Source organism: Colius striatus, chromosome 12, assembly GCF_028858725.1.
Source record: "Colius striatus isolate bColStr4 chromosome 12, bColStr4.1.hap1, whole genome shotgun sequence".
In the NCBI taxonomy this organism is placed as follows: domain Eukaryota; kingdom Metazoa; phylum Chordata; class Aves; order Coliiformes; family Coliidae; genus Colius; species Colius striatus.
In genome coordinates this window covers 2,814,002-2,838,087 of record NC_084770.1, presented here as the reverse complement: position 1 = coordinate 2,838,087, position 24,086 = coordinate 2,814,002, and the positions used below count along the sequence as shown (strand labels likewise).

Below are 24,086 nucleotides of genomic sequence, written 5' to 3'. Positions count from 1 at the left end.
GCATAAAGTTCCAATTAATTTCAGCTGGAATTTGATTTCTTTTTCTTCTATGGCTTGGGACAGTAGGCTGTGCCAGTTACAGATGTGGTTCTGCTTTGTAGCAGTCAAATGTTACATACATAAAAATACCAATCACAACTCCACCAGCAGTGCTTTTTCTGTATGTAAGTATTTTGATTAGGTCAATTTTGATAGGTCCTGCAGACTTTATATGCCTTTTGTAAGTAGTGAGTGCTGGTCTAGAGCTCAGGTACTGCAGTTAGGTTTGTGTGAGCACCCATTCTTTTATTTGTGGATCTGCAAGCAGAACTGAGGTGATAATCTTGACCTGAGGTGCCTCACCTGAAAGCAGACACCTCAGTTTATGATGCAGTGCCTCTGAAGAGTTTGCTTTCCATTTCCATTGCATACATAGAGCTCCTGTCTACGTTGCTATTCAGTTTAGTATTTTAAGCATCTGGAGAGAGGTAACACTTTGCAAAAGAAACTTACCTATCAGACACATCTCTCCTTGATTCGTGTCTTTAATTGTGTCTTATTTTAATGCAATGATACTGTTGTGGATATTTTTACTAGACACAGTATATGAGCACACAGGGATATTGTTATGTATCAGATGGGGTACAAGATGTATTCAGGTTTTTCGTTAGGTTTCTGTGCTTAAAATTAGTAAGATTTGGAAAACATGATTGTATGTTCATATTTAAATGGTTTTCTGATATTTTAAGTTGAAATAGGGAGAATAGGGGAGAAAGGTAAGATTCTCTTTTCCATTTAAGCAAATCATTTAGCCGAGGATGAGTGTAACTTAGTGTTTAGCAGTAAATTAACAAATGAACACAAATGGCTCCCTCTACGGTTTCTCCTGTAAAATTGCACACGACTGTTCTCTAGCAAAGTGGAAGAATTAGGGTTGGTTAAAATGTTGGGGTTTATGTATATGTATGTAGTAGGAGAAAACAATATCTTAAGTGTCTTGCAGGTATTTTAACGTTAAGAGCAATATCTGTGTGTGAACTGCCAAGAGTTTAATGTTTGAGTTAACATGAGCATTCAGCCCTCTCAAAACAGGGATGTGCTAAAGAAGCATTCATGACTGGTTTCATTTTTCATGTGAATCTTTGTATTGTTTCAGGATCCTGCCATATGGCTGTTTAGCAACTGGAGATCACTCTGGCCTTATTGAGGCTGTTTCTAGTTCAGAAACCATTGCTGACATTCAGTTAAATAGTAGCAATGTTGCTGCTGCTGCTGCCTTCAACAAAGACGCCCTCTTAAACTGGCTGAAGGAATACAATTTAGGGTAACTTCTACAGTTATTTTCTCATCAGTTGTGTAAGGTTGCAAATCTGTGTATGTTTCTGTTTCAGCAAGGAGGAATGTGTGACTCTTCTGACAGGATTGTTGCTTCTTATGTTTGTAGTAATTCAAATTCTGACTCAGAATCATGATGCCTTTGGAATTCAATGATCCAGCCAAAAACCTGGCATTTGCAGCATTTTGACTGCATGTTGTTGAGTAAGTTATATTAGATTTGGCAAAACAAACCCAAGAAAACTACGTAGGTCTCAAGCCTTGATGTTGTTGCCTTTAATACACGCATTTCTCCTGTTCACCATAGCTACTTCTTACAGTATTTTCTCTTAAATAAATCTAGTTTTATAGCATTCTAATGGGCTTCTAGTTTAAACAAGCAGCAGTCCTTTTTGAGATCAAAGGCATGACATGAACTACCAGTAGAATGCACTAATACTTTGGTTTGTCTTTGGTTACAGAGATGACTTGGATCGAGCCATCGAAGAATTTACTCTGTCTTGTGCTGGCTACTGTGTAGCTACTTATGTACTGGGAATTGGTGACAGACACAGTGACAACATCATGGTCAGAAAAAACGGTCAGGTAAAAACCTCTCCTGCAGGCAGAGTAACTGCAATATCTCTGCTGTGCAAGAACTATCTTAACTTTAGTATCTGAGTAAAATTAAATCCACACATTGTTGGAAGTGATGTCTTTGTTGATTGGGAATTGAAATGAGCTTCAAAGAAAGGAAATGCAAGATGAGTGGCAGGATTAGCCAGGGTCTGTTCAGTAAGAGATCCTGTGTCAAGTGAGGCCATTCTCTTGAACGTTTTCAGAACATCCAAAAGGCCTGTGAATGGTTCAGATTCATTGCATAAAAGTGGCTTGAGAGTATCTTGCAACAGGCCATCCTTATAAAACATGAATCGCAGTTCTGAGCAGTATAGTTTTCCTGAAGTACCTGTACAGCCCACCCCTGCAGCAGTTTTCAATGTGAACTCAGTGTCAGCATAGCGCTATGATGGTGAATCTAAAAACCTGGAACATGTAGATAAACTCCTAGAAATACATTTTCCTCTTTGATTGTCACTTTCTACTGCAACTTATCTGATTTTACTTATATTATTCTACTTTTAAAACGAGGAAGAGTTATAGAAGTGAGAGTTTGAGAGACAATCACAGTATTCTTTTGAGAATTTACCTCCTAGAAGAAAGCTGAAACACTTTTATTTTTGATTCTAAAAGGGAGAACTCTCTCGGGTTCTTTGAGACTAACTGAAGTTCTCCCACCTTTGCCCCTGGTTTTATGTAGGAAACCCTTGGGTGTGATGATGTTGAACTTCATGGGCTCATCACTGGGCTCATTTTTCTACCTGATTGACAACAGACATCTTGTTGGTACTGACATCAGAAGCTTAAACCTGAGATCATCTTTTCCACGGTGCCATGTAGCAGTGGTTGCTCCTAAGAGATGGGTGTTATCACTGACTTCAAAATGCTTCAAGATTTGTTTAAAACCAAGTGTTAGCAAAGAGCTGAAACCATGGGCTGTGGAGAGCAACATGGTGCACTGATAGCAGCATCTGGCAGGGATATTAGGAAAGTGAAATATTTCACTGCAGAAATTAATTGCCACTTCTGGTTTTTTTTTAGCTCTTTCATATAGATTTTGGGCATATTCTTGGAAACTTCAAGTCCAAGTTTGGAATTAAAAGGGAAAGGGTACCTTTTATACTCACTTATGATTTCATTCATGTTATTCAACAAGGAAAAACAGGGAACACTGAAAAATTTGGTCGGTGAGTGTTGCTTTCATTTCTTCCTTTTGTAACTGAAATGATCTTTAGTGGTAATTTCTGTCACACCAGGAACCTCTCTGGGCTTTGTTTGCTCATTTGTACTTGTGTGGAAGTGTGCTAACGTGTACTTACAGTACTACCTGCTTCTTTACCTGAGCTAGGATATACACACAGGTTACTCCATACATCAGAAACTGCAGCTGGGCAGTGGAACACTGCTGTTCCTCTTTATCTCCTCCAGCAGGAGATGGCAGCTGCTTTTTTCCCCTCAGCTGGGCTGGGCACTAGGGAGAGGTTCCACAAGTGAGTTGAAGCACTGGACTTCATGGGGAACAGGCTCTCCCTGCCCTTATGTCCATCTGCACATTCAGTGTGTGAATTAATCCTGCCCTTAGATGCTCAAGCATATAGAGCCACATGCCTGAAGTTCTATATGTCCCTTCCCTTCTTGGGTGAGAGACCTGCAGTGGAACATGAAAGCATGTGACAAGGGTAGAGCACCATCTGCCATTCTGCCTATTGAGGTAGATTTGTCTTTTTCCCTTCTGCATCCTCACCACTTGACATTCATAATGTCAAGGGGCATTCATAATGTTTGGCACTCACTTTGCCATCAGTTTTCACAGGAAGAATTTGCTGACATATATGAAGTTAACTGCTTTGCTATGGCTTGATAAGTCTTAAGGCTGTTTCTGGTAGCAGCAGCTGTACATGTGTGTTTAATGATGTGTCTAGGAAGAATGGAAAGCAACTTCCAGTGACTCATGTCTCTCCTGGAGAGGAAGGAAATCAGCTTGTAGCTCCATTTTAAAACCAAGAAGTAAAGGCTACTAGGTGACCATGGTGCTGCAAGGGCTGTGCAATATAGAGTTCTTGGCAGTAGGATTCCACTTTTGCTATACAAGCACCTCAGAAGAGAATTTATTCTTTGAAGTATTACATGCCCTCAGTCTGCAGGGTTCTTCCCATTTCCTGGGGAAATGTACAGATTGCACACTGGACAGACACATGTGGGGACATTGCTCAAGGTCTGAAGTGTCTGCATGGCAGGTCTGGCAGTCAGTTCCATTTTGACCATGTGTACAGGAAAGAATTACTTTGCAGAGGCAGACTGGATTGGCAGGAACTACTTACAGAGCTGTTGGTTTTCCACCATCCATTGGCTGTATAAGCTCATCAGGGCCTTTCACCTCACAAATGCTCAGGGAGATGGGACACACCACCTTTACCTGTGGCATTTTTTGCTGTTTCTGGAACAGTGGGGTTTTTAAAGCTTTTGATCTTTTTTGTTCCAGTGTTTTAAGGGCTCATTGGAGAGGCATGAGATATTTCTGTGGGAATGCATTGCAGGTTCTGTAGGCATCTCTATCTTTTATCTTCCTGTGTTCCTCTGATACACATGCACTATAGGAGCAGGTAATAGTTTTTGAAATGGTTGCATGTGTTTGCCAGCTGTGTGAGTTCTCACCTATTCTCTTTATTGCATGTGCTTTGTGGTTGAACGTGAAGGTTCCGCCAGTATTGTGAAGAAGCGTACTTGATTCTGAGAAAGCACGGAAACCTATTTATTACACTCTTTGCACTGATGCTAACTGCAGGGCTTCCAGAGCTAACCTCTGTCAAAGACATCCAGTATCTCAAGGTAAAGTAACATTTCCAACTTTGCAGGACTTAGCTTTTAGCTTCTGTCAAGACTGCCACATAGTTCTCAAAACTTTCAGCTGTATAGAACGAGGTCTGTAAGTCAGTCAAGGAAACTGAGTATCTGTGCCTTTCAGCCATTCTGTAGTGTGTTCAGCATCCCTGTATCTTAAAGGTGTCATTTCAGGGGTGTTATATGTCTTGACTCATGCACAGAACAGACCTGTATAGGTGAAAGCTCTTTGCTTTAGTCTTTAAACCCAGAAAATACCAATGTATTACCTCATGAGTAATAGGTGAAAAAGTGTCAAACCAGAACAAATCTGGATGTGGTTTGTGATGCAAGCTGAAGGGGGCCTTAGCCATGGTTTTAAAATTCCTAACAGTCCTTGTTTTCAATCACTGTAGGACTCCCTTGCCTTAGGGAAGAGTGAGGAAGAAGCACTAAAACAATTTAAGCAGAAGTTTGATGAAGCGCTCCGGGAAAGTTGGACTACTAAAGTGAACTGGATGGCTCACACTGTTCGAAAAGATTACAGATCCTAGAAGATTTTTTGCATTTGCACTAAGTGTTGATAAGTGTTTTTAAAGAAGATCTGTCATATGGACCAACAAAACTGATTTCCAATAAGAAAGAAAACAGAACAAAAACAAAAAGAAGTGAACCGAAATAACTCGTGAGTCTTTTGCACTCTGCTCCTGAATGCTTCACTCAGACTGTCTCCACAAGTAGTGAACACCCTGGATAATCAGTTCCTGCTGACTTTGCACTCTGAGAGCTACTAGGCATTTACAAAATTCTTTGGTACTTTATGGAGGTGTAAATATTGTTTTTTATATGTTAGGGTAATGTACTCTAACATACTGAGGAGGTGTGAAGACCTCTGACAGGACTTGAAGAGTGATTTGGGTTTTTTAATATTATTTTTTTTATATCCTAATCTGGCTAAAAATTACCATGTTGTGCATATTTTTCGTATGAACTCTGCCCTGCTGGCACAGATGCATTAATTCTACTGTAAATAGCAACCACGATATCATTGTACTGCAGGGAGCTGCTTAATGTCTTATACTGCTGCCGAAAGAAGAGGTATTTGTGAGATGAGGGAGGGGATATGTGGGGGAGACCTTTGAAAATAATGCCATGTCCAGATGCCCAGGGTGGCACAGTTTTGTTCCTCTAATGTTACACACACAGAAGATGCCCTTGAGTACGAGGAATGTCATGTGGAAAGTCAGGGCAGTTCCAAACATGTTGGAGAGTGCCTCCTTGGCAATGGTCTCCCATTTGGCCCCCGGGGCTTTGTTTCCAACTCCTTAAGAGGCATGTTTTCACTAGGTTCAGCCAGAAGCTCCTTACGGTGAAATTCATGTCTCAGATTAGTTGTGCCATGCAAGTGTACTGACATATGTATGGAAAATCTTCATTAAACATACTACACATAGTGATTTTTATATTTTTTTAAAGCACACATACCAAAACCCCCAAATGTGTGGAAAAACAAGTGTGTGTGGGAAAAGATCATTCCATAAAACACCAATGAGAAGTCATTCATCTTTTCTTTCTGTATTTATTAAAAGCTTGCAGCAACGTTGCTTTACCATGATATATATGTCGAAGATGGTTGCTGAAGAAACTGGATTTAACTTATTTAGTGAGGTACCAGGCTTTTAGGTGCTTAAATGGAGAGCAAATTTGTTATGTGCAATAGGGAACTGCTGGTTAAAAGATGTAATGTACTGTTTCTGAACATCAGCAAGGCAGACTTGAACTACTGCTTGTTCTCCAAGGAACACTGGTAGCTCTCCATTCTTGGTGACATATGAAAGAGAATTAAACAGATGTATTTACTTCTTGACTAAACAGGTGTTTTGCATAGAAATGTTGTTTTGTGTAAGAGTTTAATTAAAGGTGGTTTTACTTTGTTGAGAGTGATTTATTATTTTTTGTTGGTTTGGGGTTTTGTTGTTTCTTTTAAAGGTCAAGAACCTGTCTGGAGCCAGGATAACGTGTTATGTGGTGGTTCAGTTCTCTCGTCCTCTTCCTTTGGGCTAATCTGTAAAGGCCTTGTTGTTTTTAAGTATTCTAGAAGCAGAGGCCTTTCCAGACAGATTAGCCCAAAGGAAGACAATTTAAGGGATTTGTGGTTTGATTTGGAGCTGGGTGGGAGAGTGGTGTGTGGTATTTAGAATGTATCAACCTTTAAAGTATGCCATGTCCCCCATTTAAAATTTCTCTTTAAAGCAGATGGGAAGAAGGATGAAAAGAATCTGTTTTGCAAGTGACAGCTCTGAAAGAAGTACTTTCATCCTCAGCTAATTCACAGCATGTGGGTTTGTGTAAGTAACCATTTCTGGGTACGTTCCATTTTTCCATGGGACGGTGCTTGGACATCTCTGGAATGTCTTGTTGAGGGAGATGTCACCTTCCCCAGGACTCGAGATGAGCTTGGCAAGGTCACCATCGCTGCCCAGGGCTGGCTGCAGGCATGTGATGAGAGGGAGCAGGATGACAACTTTATCTCTGCTGCTAAGAGGCCAGTCAGCCTCTGAACAACTCATTCCCATCCCAGCTCTGCATGTCTGATGGAGGAAGCAGCAGAAGCTCCTTCGCTCACTTACCACTGACACGTTGCACACAGTAAAGATGTTTTGTGTTGTGAGATTTGTTTCTAGATGTTACTTCACTACAGGTTATAAAACCTCACCATCTTCTTTGAGAAAGCTGGTATGTAGAGATAGATAATACTGCTTCTGCTCAGTGCTTGTGGTGAATAGCCCTTGGTTGGGAGGTGATGTATCTGGTGTCTTTGCCTTTTTTATGTTTATTCATGGCAATTTATAAGCAAGAATGGGGAAAAAAAGTTAGAGGCATGTTAAATGGTGTCTTTTCATGTTTGGCAGCAACAGAAAAGAATGTTTTTCTCTTGTAAGTTGAACTTGATCTTCAGATAGCCTAGAGAATGGCACAGCCCACAAGAATGCTTCTCCAGTTTGACCTCTCAGGGACAAACCTTGCAATAAGCAGTGTTTGTAAGGCCACCAAGGTGTACTTTGTGATACTTTCATGTGAAGTTTTGAGTGGAATACTGATTTGCTGAATTGTATTAGGGAATGATCACCACTGTCCCTGGGTTTCCATGCTACAGATTGCAACATACAAATTTTAATGCAGGAAATAAAGTAATTCAATGAACTGCTCTTTGAAAGCAGGAGGAGAGGCAATCTGTCCTCCATGTGTTTTCATCCAAGAGGAGAAGACTGGAATTTTGTCACATCACTCCACTAATTATTTCTGTATTTGCCTGTCCAGCTCTAGTGTTAAAATGGTAGGGCAGTTTGGGCTGAGTGGGATCATACTACTTCATTCTTCAGAGCCATTACTTTGGACTGTTTGCATAAATCAGAAGGAATCAAGCTTTTCTTCCTAATAATAGCTTTTCTGGCATAGCACTGCTGAGAGATGAGGGAGCAGAGCTGTCTTGCTGGAAAGCAACGTTTAGCAGGTGCTGCCACATGAGGTGGCAATACTGCATTGCTGTTGGACCTCACAACTTCCCTGTGGCTGTGGGTGTTTCCTAGACAAATGTACCATTTCTGATCTTGCCATGGGGACACTGGAGAGTTTTTATATCAACCTGAGTGTGTGGAAGGAGCAAGCATCTCTGAGGAAGACTTCCACAGCCAATCCAGGAAAGGTGCAGTAAATTAACAGCTAATGCTACTGAGGAAACTTGAGTCCTGTGCTGCTTGTGCTACCTCAATGCATATTGTAGTCATTCTTTCCAACACTAATGAAAAAGAGGGTGTGTGCTGCCATCAGTGTTAACCAGGGAATTATTCACCCTTCTCACGTTGCTACCTGTTGTTTTCAAAGTGTAGCAAAATAGCATTAACTGGTGGTGAAGTGAGGAGAAGAGAAAGTTTCTTCCTTGAATGGGCTGGGGTTTGCATACTACTGTTACTTGAGTGCCTTTCCAATGTAACAGCCCACAGCACGAGCTCACTGTCTGTCCTGCACCACACGAGGGAAAGTTCCACTGGTCAGATGTCAATAGAACTTTACTTGTTACATCCTCTCTATTGCACTTGGCTGAAAGCTGGCTTGACAAGGTAACCTGTACTCACAGGTTTTACTGTATTGGACTGCCAGATTTAAAACAAAGCTGCTGTGATGGACTAGTCCTTCATCCTTTCAGTCTGGCACCTTGCTTTTCCTTGTGCGGTTATGTGGAGAAGTTTCCACTGAGATTGCTTGATGAAGAGGGATGGGAATGAGCATATAGCATGGATTGTTGTTGGCAAACCTCTGAAGGATTGCAGTTTCAGAATAGCTATGACAGAGAAATGTAAAAGGCTAACTCTGGTTTGCCAGACATCATTTGGCTTCTAGAAGCAAATGAGCGGAAGCAACAGTCAGGCACCATGGAAACATGGTTTCTGAGGGATTACAGCCTGTGTACTGCAAGGATGTTTGTAAGACATTGTGTTTTGCTTTAGAAGTCTATGTTTGAGCAGGAAGTCTGGGCACTTGCTTCAAGTGCCTGGAACTGCTTCAGTTTCAGTAAGAAACCTGTTTGTGGTTCATTCCTGTTAGTGCGTCCTTCCCAAGGCTTCTTCCTACCTATCTTACCTAGCAGGTTTTGCCCTGTGAGCGTTCTCTGGATGTGCATTTGTGATCTGACCACCTCTAGGACACAGGCAAAGCTCCTCATTCTGGTTTCTGAAATGGCCTTGTTACCTCTTTTGCATAAGGAGCATTGAGTATTCCTTTGACATATTGCAGGGGGAGCTGGGCAGTATTGCTCAGGATATTCTACAGTGTGGGAAGGTTCATAGCTCTGAATTCCTCCTTTTGAAACTATTTTCCGTAGGAGGAGGGGGCCAGTACAAGAATGGATGATGTAGCACAGTTAAAGTAATCCCTAAGGACTGGAGGAAGAAAAAAATCTGGATTCCAGTCGCCTTAGCAAACATTCATTGGAACAGAAATGGAACTGCTCCAGAAGGGCAGCGGGAGGCACAGACAGCCAGGGAGAGTCCTTTACCCTGTGGAGTACTGGCTTGGGAACTTAGGAACAGGAGTGATGAAGCAGAGGTCCAAACTCACCAGCACATTCTGTCTGCTTAGTTAAATAAAAGAACCATTAATATTAATGACTACATGACACAAAGTCACTTTAACCCCTTCCCTCTCCAGTCGGAAGGAATTCATCCTGCAGACAGAGTTGCGCCCACTGGCCTGGAAGGAAGAGATGCTTGCTGGGGGTGATCTGCTCCAGAGGCTGCTTCTGCACTTGGCCCATTTGTGTGAATTCCATGGAGGTGAGTCACCTTGCATATGCATGGGCTTGAACACTGCCTACCTGGCCCAGCCTGGTGTGCTGCCCATCACTGCTCCCCCAGCCTGGTGTGCTGCCCATCACTGCTCCCCCAGCTCGCTGTGCTGCCCATCACTGCTCCCCCAGCTCGCTGTGCTGCCCGTCACTGCTCCCCCAGCTCGCTGTGCTGCCCATCACTGCTCCCCCAGCTCGCTGTGCTGCCCGTCACTGCTCCCCCAGCTCGCTGTGCTGCCCGTCACTGCTCCCCCAGCTCGCTGTGCTGCCCGTCACTGCTCCCCCAGCTCGCTGTGCTGCCCATCACTGCTCCCCCAGCTCGCTGTGCTGCCCATCACTGCTCCCCCAGCTCAGTGTGCTGCCCATCACTGCTCCCCCAGCTCAGTGTGCTGCCCATCTCCATCACTCTTGGTGGGCACCACGTGGGCACGAACCGCCAGGTCTGGTTTCCACCGGCACACACGGATCTTCAACCCAAAGGAGGTTTAAACACCTTGTGAGTTGTGGCTGGAATTGCTTCTTTTAATGAAAGGTGCTGGATCATAAGTTAGGATTTGAAAGGCTGGACAAGTTCAGAAATTCTGGAAGGGAACCTGAATGTGCTCTGCAGTTTCTGTGGCCGGGATAGCCTTTAGGAGCCCCCTTCCCTCATCAAATTGCATACTCACGCTATTTCAAAATAAAAAGTTTAATATTCCAGACCACAAACAACACTGAAACATACCAAAGTGTTACAAATACGGGTAATGCATCCAGTGGTTCTGCATTTAGTATTCACTTTCTCTTTTGCAGCTCAATACAATTGTCTTGTTTCCTTGGGAGGAAAGAGAAGGCTCTTTGAAAGCACTGCTGAAATGGTTCCCTGTGCTTAATAGCTGAGAAACTTTTCTCTCTTACTTGCAGGTTCAATAATGCAGCTAGCACAAACTCTGCAAAGAAAGATTTGCATCTGCTACACCTAGTGAGTGCGAACTACAGTGCGGTTGTATCTGCTGATGCTGCATACAGATGGCACAGACTGAAGCTCCAGCCAGGCTGAATGGATCCAAGCATTAGCATTTTGCATGTAGTCAGGTACTGACAAGGCACTCACAGCAGAGCTTTAATCACCTCTACATACTTGACTTTGTGCCGTCAGTGTGCTAGAGGTGACGTCTCTTCCTCGGTCGTAGTGATCGAGCAGGCTGTGGGCAATGAAGCTGGTTTCTGAATGCAGCGTCTCACATTTTCGGCAGACGAGGATTTCACATTTTGGACACATTTTCCCAGAGTGTGGCTGCCTTAAGGAACATATTTCCTCCCGTGCTGGCTTCAGCTTTTTGGAACCTTTCCTATGTAAACATCTCCTCTTGTCTTCAAAAAGCTGACTTCTTCCCTGAGGGCTAGAACGGTCAGAAAGGTGACAAGTTTAAGTTGCACACTTCTGTGAATGAGCTCAGTAGAAGCAATTTGTGTGTGATTTCTGAATGCATCCTGAGGCTTTGCCTATGACACACCAGGAGCAGGTGCAATGTACGGTCACTTGCAGGAATGGACAGGAAAAGGAGAGGCTGGCTGTGGTGCTGGGGTGGCAATGACAAGCCATTAGATTGAGAACATAAAGGATTGCCACCATTTAAACAAAAACATTTAAAAAGTAGTCAGCTGTCCAGATCAGAGCTTTCTACTCCTTTACTACCAGCTTTTCTGTGGGTGATCATGGCACAGGCCTCATGTTTGCATGAAGACAAATTTCATACAGCTCTGTGTATCTAAATCACAGGCTTCTGACCTAGCAGAGCTCACCTGCACTATCATAAAGGTTCTTTTTTCCACTTGTGTGCACTAATAATTATGCTGGCTGGAAGGTAAGCCCTATGCTGCACTCTCCTTGAATAGAGATGGAAGAGCTAGAAGGAAAGTGCTCTTAGTCAAATTATGCACCATTACAGTGCTTCAAAATCAAGACCCTAACCTACATAATCCCTTACAAGAGTTCACAAATAAGTGCTAAACTGCAGAGATGTTCTGCAGAGGAGAATGAGAGGGGACCTCTTTAATACAAGAATTTAAAAGGTTGGGGCAGCTTTTTTTTCTGCAGTGTACAGTTTTTTCTGTAGTGATAGGACAAGGGATAATGGACAAAATGGAACACAAAAAGTTCTGCTTAAACTTAAGGAAAAACTTCTTTACTGTTCAGGTGAGGGGGCCCTGGCACAGGCTGCCCAGGGAGGGTGTGGAGTCTCCTCTGGAGGTTTCCAAAACCCACCTGGACACGTTCCTCTGAGACCTGATCTCGGTGGGCCAGCTTGAGCAGGAGGGGTTGAACAAGATGATCTTTAGATCATCCCTACCATTCTGTGAGAATCCATATTCATCACTTACAAATAAGGATTAAGGCCCAGAAAGCTTGATTTGACTGCTTAACTTGCACTCGTCTGCCTCCTGAATGCATGCTTCAGTGAAAATATGGACTTGGATGTTTGACTGTGTTCCCAGTCCAGTTCCTTACAGTGCAGCAAGACAAATCCCAAAGCAAAGCACTTGATATTAGTTGTTTTGCAGTTGGATCAGCCTGAGAGAAGAATCTGGCTCTCAGGATCATTTCTGGCTGGTGTATCTTGTGTTGAGCTTGTAACCAGCTGCTGTGGCTATAATGTAGTTAGCAGGGTAATTGCTGAGACTTGCATGCACTTCCTGCTAAGACGGTAATTTCATGATAATTATCAAAGACAGACTCTTTTTAGAAGATCTGTATGGATAACAGCTTTTGTCATGGATTAGAAAGAACGTTTTTTGGAAACTACTGATCTTAGCATCTCATACACTAAATTTACCTCACGTTAAGGAAGAATAATCCCAAGTACAAAGACCAAAGAAGAGAATTTCAAGTCCCATCAGAATGATGACGATAAAGCTGACACTCCCAAAACCGTAAGCTCAAACTCATTCATTTCTATCTCTTTTGTTGGTTAAAAAAGGAATAGTTTTGCATTGCTTGTATTTTTTATTTCTCTCTGAAAAGCAGTAAGCGTAAAAGCACTATTATACAAACACAGGCAACAGTTACACTCTGATTTGAGAGACTTAGTGGCACTTTGTTGAAGAGTTGTTTTTGGCTGCTGCCCTTACATTGCTGCTGTTCATGACATCCTGGAGCTAAGGGTGTTGATGCAACAAGAACTAGAGCAATGTTAAGAGACAGTGTCCTGGGGTGTCACAAGTAGCACTTCTTGTGTGTATGTGGAGGAATTGAGATGTTGCCCCTCCAGATCTCTTGGTGAGTGGGAGGAAACGTAGGGAAATGGTGATAAGATAAACATGCAGACACAAATGGTCTGGAGACCTTAATTTCTTACAGTGACTTGCTAGTTCAGAGGTGAATTTGTTTAATTAGCCTGAAACTCTTTTCTTGTTTGTGAAACAGTTAATACAGCAAAGGTGCCTGTGGCTCTCCAAAAGGTGCTGTGGGAATACTTACAAATTTATTGGATGGAAATGTATACAAAATATAATCTTGGGTGTACTTACAGTTTATTCTTTGGAGACCCAGAGAAGAGGCTCAGTCCAGAAAATCTCTTCTTAAATAGTCGCTCTCGCTTTTTTCGGCCGTGCTTCCCATCTCCCAGGCTTTCTTCTGTGAGTTCCTTCTTTCCTTTGTGCCAGCTCATTTTATCTGTCATAACAGCAGCACCTGCTTATATGAAAGCAGAAGTCTAAGTAGGTTTTTGAAAGCCTCCACCTTACTGCGTTGCGCTTGGTGGGTAAAGTCTGGATCTGTTACTCTACAAACCTGTAAAGTGTCCTGGTTATGCAGAAGGTTTGGTTGAGATCGGTGAGCAGCTGCTTCCCATCAGATGGAGCAAATACCTGCTTTGCAAAATCCTGCAGACACAAGGCGACTCTGGATATGCTTACTCAACCGCTATTCCACCCAATTATGGAAAGTAGGCTTGGACATTAAAGATAATAAATATTTCCCTCGACGTGCTCTCTTTCATCATTCGGCAAGTTGCTGAAAACCCAGAGAGGAGGCAGCTCGTTTGATAAAAGCAAAGACCCAGGAGCCAATGAAACAGTTTTGTGCAGAGAACAGAAGCAGTGAAACAAATGTGAGACGGAACAAACACCACAAAGCAAAAACAAGAACCTTGAAAAGATGGAGAACCAACTGGGGATTTTAGTTAAGGCTTGGAAATCGTTTCCTTTTTCTTTTGGTGAAGCAGTTGATTAGTCTGAATTTCCTCATTGCATTGCTTTGTCTCCAAGAATTATCCCTTTGGCCTCTCTGATTGAATTAGTCTCTCTGCTCTACATTTGATGCTTAGTAATTGCATTAACTTTTGGTTGTTTGAGTTGGAGGGTCGTGTTCACCCCCTCCTAATGACAGGAAATGTTTGCATGTTTCTCCTGGTCAAAATATTTTCCACAAATCATCTAAAACAAGTCATTAAAAGTTTGGAGGCTTGAAAACAAAATTGACAACCATTTTGAACTATTCAGTTTTCTGATCTCACCCTTCACCTCTTCCCCCCTCTCTGTGTGCCCCCCTCCATCACCTTTTAAGGACAGTTTTCCTTAAGCAGTTCTTACAGTGGCATATGCACAGGTATTAGGAACTCTGTGCAAACGCCTTGCACCCTGAAATTGTTTTCCACTGTGTTTTAAATTGTTCTCCAAAACCAAATGTTGACCTGCATTAACAAGAAACTATAAATATCTTGAAGGAACAAAGAGTGACACACCTTGCTGCTTGTGCAACTGCAAGGTCAGTTGGATCTGTTTCTCCCATAGGAGAGAGAAATGCCAGAAAAGGCAATGGAAAAAAATTACAGTTGATTGACCTGTAAAAGGAAACTGTCACTGAAGAATTGCTGTGCTATTAAGGAATGAATAAAAGTTTGTGAATGAAAGAAAATTATGCATCTCACAATTACACAGTTCCCTTCAGTTTGTAGCTTGTGACAAAATAATCTGCAAGTTCAAGACCGATTTTAGGTGGGGCTGAGGGGGAGCTTTGCAAAACAGCCCAATCTGTAGCTAAGCAAATTGGCTACCAGAGAGGCAGGAATCTACCTTGCCTCAGAGAAGTGAGCTTCAAAGGCTTCTCATGGCAGGAACTTTCAGTTGTGATTCCCCCTTGTCTAAAAGATCAAGAGAGGAAGATGTAATGTTGAAAGTGCAGGTGTAAGTGTGTGGAAATTGGCAAAAAGTATTGAAGATCCACAGATAGGGGTCGTTTCTAAAGGCTTTTAGTCAGTCATTTAAAATAATTGTATTCTGGGCGTATATTGCAGAGTATTTCACTGCTTTTAAAAGTGAAGCTGTCCACTGGCTGAGTTGAGTTTGCAGTGTACTTAATTCTGATGATGGGGGGGAATTCCTCCTATACTTTCACTAAATCCTTAACTGTGTTGTCAGATTAGAAGATTTGAATACCCAGAATTTGAATGAGTGATTTCTTTGCCTTGCTTTCCTTCTCTGCTTATATCTGGTCCCACTGTACTACCACTGCATTCAGTATGCTGGGTAATTGCCCTCACCTTTCTTACTCAGCAACAGCAGTTGTGGGATTTTTTTACTTTGAGCCAAAGTAACCAATAATAGTGTTACTGTAGCTAGCCCTGAGGTTTACCTTACTATGTGGCCAACCTATAAACCTTTAAATGACTCTTTTAAAACAGGAATCCCACTTGTTGATCGGAGAGAAAACATGTTTCCTTCAGAGGAAGAGAAGGTAAGGACTGCAGGTGGCATTTTCAGGAACCTCACTGTTGTATCTGTAGGTTGCCTCTAGTTGATTATAAGCAAGGTCTAGCACCTGCAAGGCTTCAGATCATAGTATCCTAGAATGATTTACATTGAGACCTTAAAGATCATTTAATGCCAGTTCCCCTGCCGTGGGTGGGGACACCTTCCACTAGACCAAGTTGCTCCAAACCCGACCCAACCTGCCCTTCAGTACTTCCAGGCATGGGGCACCCACTGCCCACAGCATCTGCACCCATGCTTGCTGTTGACTGCTGTCATTCCTGGACTACCTGAGCAGGGTGTTGGTGCCTCTGTAACTACCTTCTTAGTAATAAATGTGATTTCAGGACAGAATATGGATTATGGATGGGTTAAAAAAAAAACCCCAGACAACCCTACAATTTACAAATGAGACTGATAGTTTAAAGGCTGGCAGGCTAAAGATGCAGGAAACTATTTTCCAGGAACAGAGCATTTCCATAGCCATCCTGCCAATTGGAGCAGCACATGGCAGCCCTGACCCAGCCAATGCCCGTGGCTAAAAGAACCAAACAGGACAAGAGGTGCAACAGTTGTGGCAAGGACTGTCATGCAAACACACAGGGAAAAGATGCCAGACAGGAGAGGAGGTCTGCAGAGAGGAAATGACTATCAGCTTCAGGAAGATTTCTCTGTGTCCCCAGGATGCAGTTTTTCTGATCCACTTCTGTATCTCAATTAAGTAAAAGTTAAGTTGTTTGAACTAATTCTGATCATATTATTTTTGCCACCACAGGGTGTCTCTGCACCTCTTTTTACACCAAAACATTTGGTAGCCTTTAATGGCAAGCTGCAACCATAGAATCAGAATGGTAGGGGTTGGAAGAGACCTTTAAAGATCATCCAGTCCAACCCCCCTGCTAAAACAGGTTCACCTAGATCAGGTTGCACAGAAACACGTCCAAATGGGTCTTGGAGACCTCCAAGGAAGGAGGCTCCACACCCTCCCTGTGCAGCCTGTGCCAGGGCTCCCTCACTCAAACACTGAGATCATTTTTTCTTATGTTTAAATGGAACTTTCTGTGTTCCAGCTTCATCCCATCACCCCTTGCCTTTCCTCATAAGGAAGATGCTCCAGTCCCCTGATCATCTTGGTGGCCCTGTGCTGACTCTCTCCAGCAGTTCCCTGTCCCTCTTGAGCTGAGGAGCCCAGAACTGGACACAGGACTCCAGATGAGGCCTCACCAGGGCAGAATAGAGGGGGAGCAGAACCTCCCTGGACCTGCTGCCCACACTCTTCTTGATGCATCCCAGGATACCATTGGCTTCTTGGCCATGAGGGCACATTGCTGGCTCGTGGTTAGTTTGTTGTCCATCAGAACTCCCAGGTCTCTCTCTGCAGAGCTGCTCTCCAGCAGGTCACCCCCAGCCTGTCCTGGTGCATGGGGTTGTTCCTTCCCACATGCAGGACTCTGCACTTGTCCTTGTTGAAGCTCATGAGGTTCCTCTCTGCCCAGCTCTCAGCCTGTCTAGATCCCGCTGAATGGCAGCACAGCCTCTGGGGAATCAGCCAGTGCTCCCAGTTTGGTGTCAGCAGGGAACTTGCTGAGGGAAATGTAGGGCTAAAGGAAATTATCCCTCAGCTTAACTGGATTTTCTTCAGCATCATAAGCTTTGGATTGGAATGGTGATGCCTTCATTAGCTGCTAGGAAATTATTCTTCAGTAAGTAAGGCCAATGATGGTATTTAATTCAGTTTTGAGCGCTCTTCTGTATCAGATCAGAGAAAGGTGTGGCCTTAGGATCTGATTCACCGATGTAGCTTAATCTCCTTCTGCACTGTGCTCAGGATGTTTGAAGCGTTATCCCTCTACTGGCACACTTCTGCCAATGCAGGCAGTGTCTGTGTCATTCTACCTTTATGCTTTTGTGGCTATTTTCTGTTCTCCTTCAATCAGGATGATGCTGGCATGAAATCAGCATAAACACTGTATTGTGTTCTCTGGATAGTTTGTTGGTGAAAATTGTTCTAGGGTGGTTTTGGAATTTTCAAGGACTTTGTGAGCTCTGCTCTGGCATCAACAGTTACTTGCTCCACCCTTTATGTAGTAAGGACATCAAGTGACACCACAGAAAGGGCAGGAAGGTCTGAATAGCAAGGTCCTTCTGTCCCAAGTGCTTCTGGCCACACTAGCCATGCATTACTTTCCACTTCCTCAGTATTCAAACGTGTTTTGGGTTTAAAGACTAAGAAGATAAAGTACCTAGTAGTAGGTGGTCTCAGTATTGGGCTTAAATCTACATGTTGGTGTAGGTGTGGCTGTATGCTATTGGGATATCATCTACATATGTCATTGTTTGTGACATCTGAAGAGCAAACTGTCCTTAGGAGGAGAGTTATAGAGGAATTCCAGATGAGAAATGCTGAGCTATGTGGTCTGTGCATGGATAAAGCTTAAATCTTATGGTTGTCATCAGGGCATGTCAGTTGGTTAAAACACCAGCTTTTCATAAAGAAAATCCAGTTTAAGTGGTTTTTACTTCCCTTAGGGCCAGGCTGTTACGAGTGCAGTATGTGAGCAAGCCCTTAGTGATGCAGTCAAATGTACAAAACTAAAGTTCCAAGTGCTGCTATTGGATATTTATTGATCCATGCAAATAATTGGCTTCAATAGACAGAATTACCCTACAGTGGCAGTAGATATGGTGAGTCTTTAAAACAGTGAGTAAGCTCTCAGCTTCCAAGAAGCTGGTTGCCTCTCAGGAGCTGGGGGCTTGTATCTGAATCAGGCTGTGATGGCATCTGAGGCTGGATTTAGGCAATAAGCCAACATCCCAATGTCCAGGCTGTGTACCACTGCTATGAGGATTGACACATTCTATGGTTACTTTCTTTTTCCATGAAAATATTCAACTGGTTGATACTAAGTTTAGAAATTGGGACTGATGTGTTGCTCACTCCTAGTATCTCTACCTTTGCCTGTTGCTTTGAGGAACAACTCATCCTTTCTTTGGCTTCCTATCACTTATCTAGAACAAAAGACCATATAAGACCACAAAAGACCGTATGACTACCATATAAGCAATAAGTACCAAGGGCCTTTGGAAACCCCTAAGGACTGGGAGGGCTCAATTGCCACTTATGGTCCTGGGCAAAACAGACAAGACTACCCAGCTTGGGGCAGAAAACAAATTAATCCACCACCAACCAAAAACATAACCCTCCAAAACATAACAACCAGAAAACACAGAGTGGTACAATGATGAAGAGCACAACCAACCCTTTAAGACCACCTTCTCCTCCACCTCAGAACCAAGGGATGTTTTGAAAACTGCTTACTGGGACCAGCATTGCAGCCCCCTCCCCATGTTACCAAGAAAAAGTAGCTCCACACAGACCCATCACACTTCCACGTGCAGAAAACACACACATGGCCTGATGACACCCATGTACTTTATCCCCAACAGGCACCTCAAGACCTGAAGTCTAGACACTTAATAAAAGCTTCTCCGTGTTCTGGGTAAGTCCTTGCCTTACTTGAGGAGATATCTGTTTTTAAAGGCTTGTGTTAGCTGAGAGTGGTGGAAAGTTAGTGAAGGCAGTGACTGGTGGAGCATCTTTTTACAAGTAGAATGGAAGAAGATATCATTGAGGACAGAAAGATTAAGTTCCTCCTTCTTGAAAAACTGTGTAGACTTGCCTCTTCCTTGGCCTCTGTTTAGCATATGTGATGGTCTTTGTTCAAGTGCAAAGGAGCACGTTCCTCTTCAGAAGAACTTTTGTTCTGTGTAGGGGTGGTGTGTGTGCAGCGGATTCAAGGGGAGATTGGATGTCTGGCCCTATGTTTAGTGTGAGGTGAGGGCTGCAAGAAGTCAAAGCCAGGAGCACAGAAACTTGTTAATGGCTGTATTTCATCTGAGAGACAATCACTTCAGAGGCAATGGTTGATCTAGTAGTATATCTGCCTCTGGTTTTGCTCTACCTTATGGGTAGGAATCAAAATCCTGACAACTTGCTTTTTTTCATGGGCAAGTACTCACCAAGGAGAGCACAGATTGAACTGCAATGCCTCTCCTGATTCTCTTCCCTCGCCCCCCCCCACCCTTCTTTCTAGAAAGGAGAAAGAGAAGGAAGGTGGTTTCCATCTCCATCCCTCGCCAGGCTCCTGGCTGGGAAGTGCGGCTCCGGTAGCCACACCCCGGGCAGATCGCCCTTGCTGCCCCGGGAGGAGGCGGGCAAGGGCTTCCCCCCTCCAAGGCTGCGCTGGGACCTTCTCCCTTCGGCGCTGAGGGCGGGGAGGGGGTCCCTCCGTGCCACGCCGCCGCTGCCTACCCTGTGATGCGAGGCACAGGCATGCTCAGTAGCCGGTGCCTACCCCTCCTATCTCAGCAACAGTGCCTACGGTACTAGGAGACCGCTTGCAGCGGGAGCGGAGCCGGAAAGCCATCTTTGCCGGAGAGGGAGGCAGCAGCCGCTGAGCCGCTCGGCAGCCGCCCGGTGCCCGCCATGTGAGTAGCCGGCACAGCCCCGCAGCCGCTCGGCCCCGGCCCCGTCCCAGCGTGCGCGGGCAGCTCCGGCGCGGGGAGCGGGGCGCGGGGCTCTGCGGCCGGGGCAGCGCCGGCCGCTCCCTGCTGCGGGGCGAGAACTTCTGCGGGTCGGAGCAGCGCCGGCCGCTCGCTGCTGCTCCGCAGAGCGGGGCCATAACTTCTGCGGGGTGCGGCGGGGCGCGGGCGCGGCGGGAGAGGCTCTGCAGCCGCCGCGGGCCTCGCGGGGGGCGTCCGTGCCGCTGCATCGCCAGGGCGTGGGGCTGGGCGCGGGTAATCCCGGCGGCCCGAGTCTGGAGCGAGCGACATCAAAGGCTGATCTGTGCCATTGCTGTTAACCTGGGAGCACTTAGGGCTTTTACTGCTGTTTATCCAGCTGCCGGGCAGCAGCCGAGAGGATTATCGGCACATTTCGAACTCGGATTAATACTCGAAATGCTGGGCCAAGATCCTCAACAGGTTCCAGGCAAGCTTGTTGAATAGTCTGAGTCACTCAGAGCTGCTGATCCTCAGCTAATGGATCCTGCTTATTTTCGCTGTTTAATAAAATGTTCTGTCTCAGTTACGAGCTCTGATCAGTTGAGCCTCACCATCTCCAGTACCAATGGCTCCCTGCCAGCAGCAGCGCTTGCTAATAATCTGTTCCTTCTTGCTTGTATCTCTTCGAGTATCTCCTCCAAGTCTTTACATTCAGGATTAATGAAAGGGCTTAGTGTTCTCTGTTAGGCTGTGATAAAACCCCCAAAGTCAATCTGAGACCAGAAGTGTGCTGAGATAAGTAGGAATTGACCAGACTCCCGTTCATTCACAAAAGAATTCAGGTAGCTAAAGGCATCGTTTTACAATCGTCTCAATTCATTGCTCACTCGTGGTGGTGAGTCCTAAGGGACAGCCAGAGAAAATGTCTGAAACAGTTGCTCATGTGTGATGTAGGGAACTAAGTATCTGCTGGTATTAGGCAATCTTGGAAAAACTCAAGCTTGGGTGATTCTGACAAGAGTGGACATCATCTTGGCAACCTAAATGAAAAATACTTCCAATAACCAGCTATTCTGCATGAGGTGTTTTCCAAATAGCCTACAATCACATATTCTGAATTGTTGGCTTTTTTCTTTAATGCTCTTTCCTACATAACATCTTGGACAATAAGCTTTTCTCCATGTTGTCTACAACATTTCTAAAGCAAGGAACTCTTTGGAAGGAAAAAGAATTGCTTCTAAAAGAAGATTCCTTACATAAACCCTGAATTATAGCTAGAAAAAGCCAATTCACTGTAAGCTTCTGTTGCTTAGTTGTGTTTATATCGAGAGACAGATGATGACATAAATACTTTCATTTGTATGTGAGCTGTTCTTCAATGATTAACACAGAAGTTTGCTGCTGCAGTATTACACAATCTAAGCAGCTCAGACAATTCAAGTAATATACAGATAAGGTTTGATTTAACCTATGTATATTTGAGTCTTGCTGTGTATGGGTGTTCATGAGAGCATCTGTAAATAAAGCAGGAAGGGTGATGCTAAGATAACTAAGGTAACTTGGTCATGCTTCTTCCTCAGGGGACTTGTATCAGACTTCTGACAAATTAGAAGAAAAAGTGAAAGCAGCTTTTGGCTGGTTTGTCATTATAGACTTTCAGTTTGATAATTGAAACAAGGCCAAGACAAATAAACAGCTTGTCCTTGGTGGTGCCAGTCAGCTTCTGATTCGTTGCCAGATAATGGAAGGGAAACTTTTTGAACATCTGCATGAATATCGTGTCCCAGTAGCTTCTGCATTACTGATGGACAACAGAGATAAATGTGTATTACCTACTCACTTGGAGCAGCAGCTATAGTTGTAGCTTACTGGACTATAAAAAGCCAGTTGCCAGTGAGCACCAAATACTCTGTAGAGGTTCCTTCTCTTGCTGTTACACCTCTAGAGTATTGCAGAGGTGGACTCTCCTCATGTGCGTATACAGACACGCATGTGAGAGATGGTGCTGTGTCTTCAGCCCATGTGGACTACTGAAGAAACTGTCACTGGGTCAAATGACTGCTCCATCTATCCTGGGGTGCTGTCTCCTAAAGTGGCTTGCAGGGAGTGCTCAGGAAAGAGTCCATGCAAACATTGGGTATGCAGTGGTATTCCCAGGATGCTTCCCCAGTTTACAGTGATTTAAGGCTCAGGGAATGTCTGAACCTGAGGAGAATTCTTGGTATTTCTTGACTCTCAATAGGTTTTGTTGTTCTTCCAGGATGGTGTCCAGTTGCTCCATTTGCAGTGGAGCTGGACCATGCAGGGTTTGAAAGCTGCTTCCTGTTTGTATTGAGCTTTCAGAAAGCAGGTTCTGTCTGCTCTTGCTCTTGTATTAGAAATTGGAGAACAGTGCTCCCTATGCTCCGTCTTCTTTGTAATTAATGATTGTGCATCAGCCCAGAGGACCTGCACTGACTTACATCAGGTGGGAATCTGTCCCTAGGGTCTCTGTCACAGTGAGCACAGTCCAGAGCTGGTAAGATACGTTAAGGTAACAAACATCTTTCACCTTGGTGCAGACAGAGGAGAGGGGGCTGTGGCATAAAAAAGTTCAATGAAAGGAGAAAGATATAAAATGGATCTAAAGCAAAACCAGAAAAGGATTGGACCCTGCCAGTACAGCTGGGAAGATTGTTCTGGGTGTAAGGGAAAGCACACAAACTTACTTGGACAAGATATGAGCAGCAGTGAGGAGGAATGAGGAGAAGGAAATAACACTCGAAGCTGAGGCACTTGCAGGCTTTTTTCCTCTCTGGAAAATAGGCTAACAGCAGCAGGTGAAGTGTATGGTTTTGTTTCTTTCACAGTGGACACATCTCAATAGGAAATGATATATAATAGAAGCTCATGGCATCATGTCATCTGTTGTTTACAGACAGGTCAGTAACCAGATGGCAGGGTGCCTTTGATTGCATTAATCCAATACAATCTATTCTATTGCAGGGTACAACTTTGGTGAGACAAGCAGCAGAGCAAAGCACCTGGCTCTCTGTGGGGCAGAATTGCCTCCCTGATTCTCATTCCTCGGGTAGCAGTTGGAGCTTTCTGAAAAAAACATCTTTCTGCCTGTTCTAAAGCAGCAGGGAGTCCATCCTGGAGGGGATGGATGGGATTGAGATGGTTCTACCAATTGTAATGAGTCTGTTCTGGTTGAATGTCTATTAAGTTTCTGTGAATGGCTGTGGTCTTCTGCTGCTACTAGAGCAATATGTAGCCCTCCTTTTGTGGGCATCATTTATGAAACTTGGCAAAATCTCCATACTGTGCCCTTCTCTTGTACTGATTAACAAACTCGTTTAATACTGTTCTCTACAGAGTGCTGGTCCACTGCTTTTAGGGAGTTCAGTGGCTTACAAAGGTGTGTACAGCCAGTGCATGCCCTAGGAAAGTATAACGAGCATGGAATGAAGAGGTAAGTGTTCTGAGTGGTGGTGCAGCTCTTCAGTGATCTTAAGTATCTACATTCCTTTAGAAATACATTCCAAAAGAGCTCCAGAAATCCTTGGTGGCAGGAAGATTTGAGTCCTCTGGAGCTCTCAGGGCTTTTCATCTGGTGGCCAGCTGCTTCAGACCCAGAAAGGCTAGATTCAGTCTTGACATTTTCTGACATTTCCCCCTGCCTCTACAGTGAGCCAGAGGGAATGATGGTTTGAGGGTCTTGTGGCATTGGTTCACACAAGCACAGATATGAAAGAGTGGGTTGTTCTTCTCTTTAAAGGGTTGTAATGGAGCTTGT

General features: G+C 44.1%; 2 protein-coding genes across 7 annotated transcripts in view; both read left to right on the top strand.

The window, feature by feature from the left end:
• The window catches only part of PIK3CB (phosphatidylinositol-4,5-bisphosphate 3-kinase catalytic subunit beta), an 89,796-nt gene extending 83,133 nt beyond the window's left edge, over positions 1-6,663 (top strand). For all 5 annotated transcript variants that reach the window (XM_062005992.1, XM_062005987.1, XM_062005988.1 and 2 more), the window contains 5 exons: positions 1,136-1,303; positions 1,776-1,899; positions 2,953-3,098; positions 4,608-4,740; positions 5,148-6,663. In XM_062005992.1, the coding sequence (XP_061861976.1) occupies positions 1,136-1,303; positions 1,776-1,899; positions 2,953-3,098; positions 4,608-4,740; positions 5,148-5,285 (709 nt within the window). In that variant the 3' untranslated portion in view covers positions 5,286-6,663. The remainder of the gene's footprint in view (positions 1-1,135; positions 1,304-1,775; positions 1,900-2,952; positions 3,099-4,607; positions 4,741-5,147) is intronic.
• A 6,223-nt stretch (positions 6,664-12,886) lies between these two features.
• LOC104559328 (vesicle-associated membrane protein 2) overlaps positions 12,887-24,086 on the top strand; it is a 58,162-nt gene continuing 46,962 nt past the window's right edge. Inside the window, exon 1 of one of the 2 annotated variants that reach the window (XM_062005825.1) lies at positions 12,887-12,988. In XM_062005825.1, the coding sequence (XP_061861809.1) occupies positions 12,957-12,988 (32 nt within the window). In that variant the 5' untranslated portion in view covers positions 12,887-12,956. Of the gene's footprint in view, positions 12,989-20,024; positions 20,294-24,086 lie in introns of those variants that run through there. The other variant, XM_062005826.1, reaches the window with a different exon arrangement.